General features: G+C 44.4%; 1 protein-coding gene across 1 annotated transcript in view; it reads left to right on the forward strand.

Annotated features, from left to right (window-relative positions):
- Nucleotides 1–11,191, forward strand: part of LOC124125601 (autotransporter adhesin SadA-like) — a 28,162-nt gene extending 16,971 nt beyond the window's left edge. Inside the window, exons 2-10 of the mRNA XM_046488933.2 lie at nt 1,181–1,287; nt 2,008–2,329; nt 3,568–3,797; nt 4,463–4,492; nt 5,405–5,723; nt 6,347–6,576; nt 6,747–8,738; nt 9,415–9,981; nt 11,001–11,191. Coding sequence (XP_046344889.2) covers nt 1,194–1,287; nt 2,008–2,329; nt 3,568–3,797; nt 4,463–4,492; nt 5,405–5,723; nt 6,347–6,576; nt 6,747–8,738; nt 9,415–9,981; nt 11,001–11,014 — 3,798 coding nt within the window. The 5' untranslated portion in view covers nt 1,181–1,193 and the 3' untranslated portion in view covers nt 11,015–11,191. The remainder of the gene's footprint in view (nt 1–1,180; nt 1,288–2,007; nt 2,330–3,567; nt 3,798–4,462; nt 4,493–5,404; nt 5,724–6,346; nt 6,577–6,746; nt 8,739–9,414; nt 9,982–11,000) is intronic.
- Nucleotides 11,192–11,807: the final 616 nt, after the last annotated feature.

Genomic DNA, 11,807 nt, shown 5'->3' on the forward strand with positions numbered 1-11,807 from the left:
AGGATGCCTATGTATAAATGACAGTGGCTATATCAATCCTGTGACATGTTACACTTGCTTTACAAACGAAGTGAATGCATTGAAGGTATTTACTGTGCCCTGTCGGAGATCCTTTGATCCCTTAGCGCGACCATTGTGTTGTGAGAGGAGTAAGTTCAAGACTGACGTCCATGAAATATGCTTCTCAAAAGAAGTTAAGGAACACCCGCTTCATTCATATTACTATAGTTAATCTGTCATGGCATATGAAAGAATCGTGTGTTTTTGTTACCTCCTTTAAGTGGTATATATGTTCGAAACTAATATGTAAAAATGTAAATATAAAATGTTCAAATACTTGGCGTTACGTTTTGAAGTTTTCGTCAATAGCCAATACTCCTATGTCTGTAATCTGTAAAACACTGTACTTGACCTTCTCACACCACCACACTTATCTTACTGTATATATTTCTGACTACAACAATAGTGGCACCATGAGTGCACTTGATGATATCTACCAAAATCAGTGAAGAATAGCAATATCCTAGAAGAATAGCATTATTCAGTAAGGAATAGCATTATGCAACAAATCCACCATCTCCATTTGGCTGTATCTCCCTGGCCATGGAAGTTAAATAATCGTAATTTGCTCCCCAGTGAATACCTTGCCGGAAGTGACGTCATACTTGTGACATTCCCTTTACGTTCACACTTCTGCTTGCTTTGTTTGTTGTGTTGATTCTTTTGTATAAACTATCTAAATAAGTTCATTACCAAATTGCTATTGGTTAAATATAGATTATTTCGAGTACAAACTGCTCCAGTTGAGGCACAAAGAGAACGAGGCTGTAGCCTGGAGGGAAGGGTCTAGTACTGGTACGATGTGTTACACGCTTGGTGAATGAGTATTGGTTTACGCCGCTTTTAGCAATATTCAAGCAACATCACTGCGGGGGACACCAGAAATGGGCTTTACACGTTGTACCCATGTCGGGAATCGAACCCGGGTCTTCGGCGTGACGAGCGAACGCTTTAACCATTAGGCTACCCCACTTCTCACACGCTTGGTAAAAAGCGAGATGCCGACAAGACTAGGAAATATTCCCAATGTGAATTTGATCTTTGAGCACTGAATGAATGAATGGGACACCTGGCGTCCATGGCCAAAAACGTTAACTTATGGAATCATGTCATGTTTCAGCTGTGCAGTCACCATGGAAACATCCACAGCAGGCACTAGGAGATGGTGTCACGTGATATGCCTTCTGCTTGTGACGGTGTCGTGGACGGGTATGGCGTGGGCCAACGGTGCGTCATTTTTCTGAGACTAGGCACTTTTAGTCTGCTATGACGTATAATGCTTTTACGGAAGGGCAACTGATACTTAATTCCTGAGATTATATGGTACGATATAGCTGTGGATGTACGGCCTCGTACCTTTATACAAGCCTTCTTCATGTGATGAGGGACGAAAGAAGCCCTGTGGAACAAGGTGGCACAGTTTGCTGTCCCTTTGTTGTGCCAGGATCTGCTCGTCGCAGGTTTGAATCTCAGATTATGATATCTGGTTTGTCAGTACCAAGCGCGTGCTAATAGGTCCATCAAGGTCCGGTAAATGTCTAAGACCTGCATCACTTGGGGGCTTTCCTCCAAAACAATGGCAATACGTAACGTATCCGAAATGCACTCACTCACTCACTCACTCAGTCACTCACTCACTCACAGTTGCCTAAATGGTGACTGTATTGAGAGGTTAGTTTCAACTAATTTTCAAAACCCGGGTTAGAACTGTTCTTCAGCAACCCTTACTTGTCCTAACATGCGACTAACGGGATCGGGTGGTCAGGCTCGCTGACTTGGTTGATGTATGTTATCGTATCCCAAATGTGTAGATCGATGCTCATAATGTAAATTACTGTCTGTTCAAGACTCGAATATCTACAGACCGCCGCACATAGCTTGAATATTGCTGAGTGTGGCGTTATACAACAAAACAAACAAACTAATTTTCCATCTCTCTGTCCTTAGAATGTTCTGGCCAAGGTGACATCATTTTCCTTGTGGACGATTCCGAGGCTACCAAGTTACTGGAAGGGTCAAGCGTAGTGTACGCGTCTGGGATAGCCACCTTCCTGCAACAGGTGGTCAGTACGGTCAGTCTCGGCAACGTCCGCGTCGGCATAACCCTCATCAGCAGCTCTGCTCGACGACAGATCGTCTTCAGCGACAACCTTGCCGCGTTACAGGCCGCCATCAACGGCATCACCCCTCAGTGGCAATCCCTGAACACATTCACGGGTATACAGAATGTTGTCAGTCAGTTTACTGATGCCCGAGCAGGAGTACCCAAGTATGTCATTTAAAACATTCCGTCAATGTAGTTTTCACTCAGTTACACAGTATCACAGTATGTGTGCGTTTCTTGGATTCAGATTTGCTCTTAATTATTCTTATGGTTCAATGTTTGTTTGTTTGTTTGTTTGTTTGTTGTTTTACGCCGCACTCTGCAATATTCCGGCTATATGACGGCGGTCTGTACATAATCGAGTCTGGACCAGGCAATCCAGAGACTGATGTCATGAACATCGATCCACGCAATTGGGATACGATGACATGCATTATGGTTTAATGTGTGAGTGGGTATAATTTTGTGTCACTTTTAGTAATATCCCAGCAATATCACGGCGGGGACACTTGAGATGGGCTTCACACATCATACCCATGAGGTGTATCGAACCAGGCATTCAGCCCACACGGGCGAACACTGTCACCACTAGGCCACACCACACCAGCCCCCACCCCCCATTTTTCAATGTCTTTTTTCCCAAAAATATTTAATGCCAATATCTCACATATATGTACACATTGAGGAAAAACATAAAACAATTACCATGAATAGTCTAAGGTTAGCAATTTCTACATTTGATAAAGAGCAATATTTAGATTTTGTAATGATATTCATAAGAAACGGTTTTGTGTTATGGTAGATTTAAATTTACTCTCTCACAATTAAATTCAAATATGCTTTACCTTTATTTTATTAGTAAACGAAAAACAACGTCCAATTTAGTTTCAAGTAATTTGTATATGTATAGTGCCTCGATAAAATTCAGTACTCTGCAGTGATCTTTTCTTCTTGTATTTTTGTGTTGAGCTTTTTTTATAAATTCAACTTCTAAATATTGAAAAGTTAATGTTCTGTTAAGTTTAATTAATTTTTCTGCTTTATTTTATTCATTTAATTAAATACATTCAATGCTTTGTTTGGTTATATATGGCAAATTATACATTTTTGGAGAGCTTCTGAAGAGAGCTTTCATTTGATATGTATCGTGACACAATTGGTAATTTCATGATTTCATAGTGCTTCAGATGGGGCGCGACCCCCTGACCTTTGGGGTCCAAAACAGTGTTCCAACACTCAATTCACATGGTATTTCGGTTACAACGTTGTTGTGCGTCCACTTCTAATTTGGCTGTACTGTGTGTCGTGTTTCTATGGAAGTGTGACATTTTGTATGTGATGGCAGGATAAAGTTTTGTGCGTGATGTGTATTTTGTTAAAGCGCAATTCATTCTGCGTTTCAGGATTCTCGTCATCGTGACCAATGGTGTTTCCTCAAACCCAACACTGACAATCGCCGAGGCATCTACCGCACGAGCAGCTGGAATAGAAATATTTGGTGTCAGTTTTTTGGGAGACGTCCCCGTACCGGAACTTAATGCCATTACAGGGAACACTAGCCTCGTTTTCGTTTCCCCTTCAGCTTCAGACTTAAGTACTATCTTTGCATCTATAAACACAGCTGTCTGTACTTGTAAGTATATTCTTATCCATTCTTTTTATTTATTGTTACTGTTATATCATTATTTTTTATATCAATTCAAGGTTCTGTCTAGTCGTCCATATGTGAACAACGATTGTCATAGGAGAATCTAGCTCGCTGCCCCAACAAATGCTGCCTTATATATACTCTTCAAAAAGCAAAATTAGCGGACCAAGAGGTGCAAAATGAAGAGGTTTAATGTGTTATAGTGTCAGTGACAAATTGCCCGGATCAAAATGATCACAACAAGGACATGCAAACGATTAGTCAGAAAAACGCACCCAGTGCATTAACAAAAGTGTCATAGAGCTGCACGTGTTGCCCGTGCAGCAGCACTTTCAACGGTGCAGGGGTTTTGATTGGCTGGCATCTGCGACAATCGAATAGTGACAGTTCAACAACATGCCTAGATTGGACTTTTCCTATGTACCGATAACTGAGATGACTAAAATCACCAAGTGTTCTCTCCACAACATGTTGGCTCAATACCTTGTCGTAGCTCCCGTAGTTGAACATAGACTTGATTTTCTTGATCTCAACTTAAGGACAATGATGAAAAACTGGCAATTCAAGACGTGGGCCTCGTTTCAAAAATCGATCGTACCTACGATTGTCGTAACTCTGATAGTTAAATAGACTTGTTATTGTTATTTCAGCAATAGCCGCCTCACAACCGACGCCAGCAGGTATGTAGTCTGTTTATTCACTGTCACTGCAATGGTATTCGGTACAGCAGATGCGAAAACGTTCATGTGTAAAATAATACAGCTTTACCTGATGAACCAGCGAGACGTAGCTCTGAAACGTCGTTCAAAGAATACAAGAAGCTGCTACCCATAAAAAGTGCCATGAATTCATGAAATTATACAGCTGTACCGTTACAATGTTAAACACAGACATTTCAAGTACATGTATAAGTTGTACTCTGTACCCTGAATCGGGGCGGTCAGGTAGCCTAGTGGTTAAAGCGTTCGCTCATCACGCCGAAGATCCGGGTTCGATTCCTGACATGGGTACAATGTGTGAAGCTAATATCTGGTGTCCCCCGCCGTGATGTTGCTGGAATATTGCTAAAAGCGCCATAAAACCATACTCACTCACTCACTGTACCCTGAACCAATGCTGTGCTAACCCCAGATGGTGCTTCACGTGGTATGTGTTCGTGATATTAGTCTTGAAAAATGTTCAGTTTTAATACAAATTATTGTCTGTTGAGACCAGTGTGAATTCAGCTCTGCCAGCATATGAAATTAAGATCTTTTATATTTCTTGGTTACGTATATTTCCTTTCGAAATAAAGGAGTAGATGGTCTTATAAAGATACAAATATATAATAATTAGAATTTGGTCGTTTGAGTTTTAAAGACAAAAAAATATATCCTGCTTGGGTTGATACTTTGAATGAAGCGGTCCTTTCCTTCCTATATTTAAAATCTGTCAACAACTAAGAAAAAGGAAAGAATGACTGCTGCCTACATTTTGAAATCAAGAAATGACAAAATAATGCAGTTGGGTTGGTGTTTTAGTATTATTGAGGGATCCGTTATATAACCTATCGTTGTATATCGGTAATCATTTCAAGTTTTTCTTTGTCCCAGGTTGTTCCCAGAACGACATAATCATCCTTCTTGACGACTCCGAGGCTACGAAAGCCATAGAAGGGTCCAGCGTTGTCTTCCCTTCTGGTATCCAGTCCTTCCTCACGACATTCATCAATACAGTCAGTCTCGGGGCCACCCGGGTCGGCATCACACAGGTCAGCAACACAGTTCGACAACTCATCACCTTTAGCGACAACCTCGCGGCGTTACAAACCGCCATCAGCAGCATCAGCCCTCAGTGGCAGGGGCTCAACACCTTCTTGGGAATACAGAACGTCACCGCACAGTTCACAGCCGCGAGACCCCAAGCTCAGAAGTAAGCATTTACCCTTGCTAACCGCATTGGGTATTGTACAACATGGCGTTGTACCACAACTGCCTTGGTCACTGCTCATGATACTCATGACTGGATTGTCTGGTTCATACCCGATTATATACATGCATTCTACGTACGGCAGGAGTAGTGTTGGGTGAGGCGTTAGGCAACAAACACTTACTTTTTTAAAAGAAAATTGTGAGTGGCGGGGTTGCTATCGGTAAGCAGGACACGCTGTCCCTTTTCCGAACACCTGGTGCCATCATTTTAGTTATCCATTCAAATGTTTGTCATCACTGCTTTGATTTGACCTCCACTGGAATCTGTTTATGCATCGAGACTACTAAAAATCATAAAATCATGTTCAACACATTAATGTGACACTTTGCCCCCCCCCCCCCCCCCCAAAGTGGTACCAAAAACATATTGGGACCAAGGATTATAACAATTCTTGACGCTTTGACTAACTATTCTTGACGCCGATGCGGTTTTATAATTGTTCATCATTTTGTATTGTTTATTGTCCAACCGAAAGTGTTAGTGTGTTATATCTCCGTTCTATCTTGATAAATAATTATTGTTCACAGACCGCTGTGTTCTCACCATGACTGTTTACGTTTCAGAGTTGTGATCCTCGTTACAAACGCCATTTCTTCCAATCCGACCACGACCATAGCCGAGGCAACGACAGCACGTGCTGCCGGAATCAAGATGGTCGGTGCCAGCTTCATGGGGCAGATTCCTGTACCGGAACTCAACCTTATAACGGCAGACAGCAGTCTCGTTTTCGTTTCGCCAAATACAAATGACCTTGTCAATACAATATCTGGTTTAGTATCGACTCTCTGTCCAGGTACGTAACTTTGATTTAAACCTAAATTACATTGAGTGAATGGATGGGTGGGTGATTGGAGTGAGTGAGAGAGAGAAAGTTTTCGACAGGTTACGTCGACTTTATCATTGTCGTCAAGCGTAGACGAGCATGTATTTATGCCCATTGTGTGACTTCGTTCTTGACTTCAGATTCTGTGGATACAACGACAGTCCCAAATGACGTCACCGCCTTCACAACCGACGCAGGCGAGGATGTTACGACTGTTACGGATCCAGTTGTGACGGGCATCGTTGAAGTCACAACTGACGTTCCCGCCTTCACGACAGACGTCACAGCCTTCACGACTGACGTCAACGCCTTCACGACCGACGCAGGCGAGGATGCTACGACTGTTGCGGATCCAGCTGTGACGGGCATCGTTGAAGTCACAACTGATGTCACTGCTTTCACAACTGACGTCACTGCCTTCACAACTGACGTCACTGCCTTCACGACTGACGTCACCGACTTCACTGATGTCACCGCCTTCACGACTGATGTCACCGCCTTCACGACTGACGTCACCGACTTCACGACCGACGCAGGCGAGGATGCTACGACTGTTGCGGATCCAGCTGTGACGGGCATCGTTGAAGTCACAACTGACGTCACTGCCTTCACGACTGACGTCACCGACGTCACGACTGACGTCACCGACTTCACGACTGACGTCACCGACTTCACGACTGATGTCACCGCCTTCACGACTGACGTCACCGACTTCACGACCGACGCAGGCGAGGATGCTACGACTGTTGCGGATCCAGCTGTGACGGGCATCGTTGAAGTCACAACTGATGTAACTGCCTTCACGACTGACGTCACCGACGTCACGACTGACGTCACCGACTTCACTACTGACGTCACCGACTTCACCACTGACGTCACCGCCTTCACGACTGACGTCACCGCCTTCACGACCGACGCAGGCGAGGATGCTACGACTGTTGCGGATCCAGCAGTGACGGGCATCGTTGAAGTCACAACTGATGTCACTGCCTTCACGACTGACGTCACAGACTTCACGACTGACGTCACAGATTTCACGACTGACGTCACCGACTTCACGACTGATGTCACCGCCTTCACGACTGACGTCACTGCCTTCACGACCAACGCAGGCGAGGATGCTACGACTGTTGCGGATCCAGCTGTGACGGGCATCGTTGAAGTCACAACTGATGTCACTGCTTTCACAACTGACGTCACTGCCTTCACGACTGACGTCACCGACGTCACGACTGACGTCACCGACTTCACGACTGATGTCACTGCCTTCACCACTGACGTCACTGCCTTCACGACCGACGCAGGCGAGGATGCTACGACTGTTGCGGATCCAGCTGTGACGGGCATCGTTGAAGTCACAACTGATGTCACTGCCTTCACAACTGACGTCACTGCCTTCACGACTGACGTCACCGACTTCACCACTGACGTCACCGACTTCACGACTGACGTCACCGCCTTCACCACTGACGTCACTGCCTTCACGACCGACGCAGGCGAGGATGCTACGACTGTTGCGGATCCGGCTGTGACGGGCATCGTTGAAGTCACAACTGATGTCACTGCTTTCACAACTGACGCTACTGCCTTCACGACTGACGTCACCGACTTCACCACTGACGTCACCGACTTCACCACTGACGTCACCGACTTCACCACTGACGTCACTGCCTTCACGACCGACTCAGGCGAGGGTGCTACGACTGTTGCGGATCCAGCTGTGACGGGCATCGTTGAAGTCACAACTGATGTCACTGCCTTCACGACTGACGTCACCGACGTCACGACTGATGTCACCGACGTCACGACTGATGTCACTGCCTTTACAACTGACGTCACTGCCTTCACAACTGACATCACCGCCTTCACGACCGACGCAGGCGAGGATGCTACAACTGTTGCGGATCCAGCTGTGACGGGCATCGTTGAAGTCACAACTGACGTCACTGCCTTCACGACCGACGTCACCGACTTCACGACTGGCGTCACCGACTTCACGACTGACGTCACCGCCTTCACGACTGGCTTCACCGACTTCACGACTGACGTCACCGCCTTCACGACCGACGCAGGGGAGGCGATGAATGGAGGACTAAGCGGTTTATTGTCTGATTCTGCCGCAATAGTTTTAGGTATGTACAAACCGAATATTTTCTTATTGTGAAGGTAGTATTCATTGTTGCAGTCGAATGAAAACCGTATGGTTGTAGCAAACGCGAATATTCGTGGTTTCAAATCCAGTCAAGGCATTTATTCGAATAGATCCAAATATTTAGTCTCAAAATGTTTCGTTTCAAAATGTATACCACTGTCTGTAAACCACTTTTTATAGCTACAGAACCTATGTTTTCTTCATGTTTATGTCTCCAAATTATAAATAGTCGTGTAAGGATCAGTTGATCCTGGGTTCGAATTCCAGATTCGCCCTGTTTATGATCAATGGTTTGTCAGTACCATAGCGGTGCTTGACGGTTTCACAAAAGTGGTTAAAGTCTGACACCTGCATCCCTTCGGAGTTTCCTCCCACAGTAGGCTGACACGCCGTGATATAACTGGAATACTGTGTTAAGCGGTCGGTCGGGTAGCCTAGTGGTTAAACCGTTCGCTCGTCACGCCGAAGACCCGGGTTCGATTCCCGACATGGGTACAATGTGTGAAGCTGGGATATTGCTAAAAGCGGCGTAAAACCATACTCACTGACACTGTGGAGCGGGACCAAGGGTTTGAACCCACAATCAGATGTGTTGAGACAAGCTTTATGTGTCTGTGTTATTATGGTTTACAGATCAAAACTATTACAAATTTCAGATCCTTGTGTCATGGCATCAGCTGACGTAGTACTCATGGTGGACGATTCGGACAGTCTTAAGCGAACCCAGCAGGACGGAACAGGAGTTACGTACTCACCTGGTGTCGTCCGGTTCATCAAGGATGTCAACGCGCTGGTCAACCAAGGTGACATCCGGATCGCTCTTCTTATGTTCAGCGATACCGCGAGACTGTTGTCCAACTTTGAAGCTAGCCAAGCCTTGCTAGACTCTGCTATTGACAACTTTTCGGCAGAGTTTGCAGGGACAAACGGATCGGAGGCTTTCCTCAAACTCCAAACCCTGTTATCTGGTAATTGGAGAGCGGGAGTTGGGAGACATGTTATTTTCATAGTTGACAGCGTTACGGACGACCCTGCTGCGACGTTGGCTTCATCTACGACTGTCAAGGACAGCGGCATTAACGTCATAACGGTGGGCTTCAGCGACGCTGTGTCCCCTTCGGAGATGGCAGGTGTAGCCAGTAGCCCAAACCAGACCTTGTACGTGTCCAGTGACGATCAGTTATCCAGCCTCGTTCCATCCATTAAAGCTTTCCTGTGTACAGGTGGGTAAATGCTCCTCGTAAATAAGGGGATGGGGTACGGGTGGCGTCATCTAAGGCGCCGCTATTCGCTGTGCAGAGTTGCGTCCCTTGAGCACGCCAGAAACCTATGATTGTGGGTTCGTATCCCGGTTCACCCCGATTATGTTTCTAGGTTTGTCAGCACCATCACTTCGGGCTTTCCTCCGTCATGTAACTGGAATACTGTTAAAAGCGGCGTTAAACCCAACTCACTCACTCACTTACTCGTAAAGAGGGCAGCGGCTCCACAATGACAGCTGATTCTTTGTTGTTTAACACCGTATTAATCCAGTTATGTGACGGCGGTAGTCAAGTCTGGACCAGACAATCAAGTGATTGACATCATGAACATCGATCAACGCTGTTATGTTACAGTTCAGTAACACTAAATATAGCCTTACGTCGTTACATATGCTATATTATTTATAGTTAATAACTCTTTGTCATACATGTTTAAGACTTTACTACTACAACATCGTTATACATTAGTATCAACATTTGATAATTGCTCACAAGTTTATTCGACCTGTGAAGATCCGGGGTAGAATAGGTCTTCAGCAACCCATGCTTGTCTTAAGAGGCGACTAACGGGATCGGGTGGTCCGGCTCGCTGACTTGGTTGATGCATGTCATCGTATTCAAAATTACGGAGATCGATGTTCATGATGTCAATCACTGGATTGTCTGGTCCAGACCCGATTATTTACAGATATAGCTGAAATATTTATCGAACAAAAAACAAATAATCAAAATCACATTGCTTATAATATAATCAGAATGTAACAGAGTACTTGAAAATGGATAATGGATTTTCTTATGATTTTGGAAATGGTTTTGTCGCTTATATTTTGATAAAATAATGTTGTACACATTGGCGTGAGTTTTGCGCAAAGGGCCATGTGGATGAGATTCAACTGCAAGACCACTTAATCAAAACTGCCTCACCTATATGCAATGCAAGGAAATGCAGGAAACGATATGTTGAAATTCCTTTTTTCCAGGTGTAAACAGCTAGGATATACAAGGTCTCATGTGCACCAACATTAGCTGCATCTCAAGCCAAGCTCTACCACAAAACATATACTGAACGCTGTATTTGGAGGATATTTTTTGTAGTGAACAATTTCGTAAAATATTTCACCCAAACATATTCATGATCCCTAATTTGTTTTGTTCGGCATATATCACCTCCTTTAAGACTCGAAGTGACAGAAGGCCAGCGGGACTCCATAAAGTTAAAAACTATCGCTGGTCAAAAAATGCTCAGGGTTCAGAGTGATACGTGTCATATTGGTCCGTGGACATTTACTTTTTTCATTTTCATCAATGTGTTATTTATTGAAATAAACTCATCCATTGTGATTTGCGTGTATTTATGTTGTGACCCCGCCGTGACCTTGTTCACTGGAGTTGAGTTAATCAAGATACAGGTTTCTACATTGTCAACGCAGCGTTGTGTCCTGTCGTCAACATTTGTTAGATGTACGTACATTGTCTTTAATTTGAATTCAGTATTTACATCTACATAAGCTGTTATCTTTAATTGAAACTGCATGCGATGGAACCCCAATGAGCAGATTCAACCTGATTCAACTCGGCAAACTATTGGTTCGGAAGAGGAGGGAATATTTCGCAAGCTTTCTGAATGTCTTGTATGCATGGAGAAGCGTAATAGTGTTACTTTCCATTTTGTTCACTATTGGTACATATCGGTGCATTGCCTTGTTTTAGTACATTGGTGCATTGCATTTCATATTGTTCAGTGTACATGGACATTGCCTATTGTTCAATATGTTGGAGCATTGCCT

Source organism: Haliotis rufescens, unplaced genomic scaffold (genome assembly GCF_023055435.1).
Source record: "Haliotis rufescens isolate VD_foot unplaced genomic scaffold, xgHalRufe1.0.p SCAF_11, whole genome shotgun sequence".
Classification (NCBI taxonomy): domain Eukaryota; kingdom Metazoa; phylum Mollusca; class Gastropoda; order Lepetellida; family Haliotidae; genus Haliotis; species Haliotis rufescens.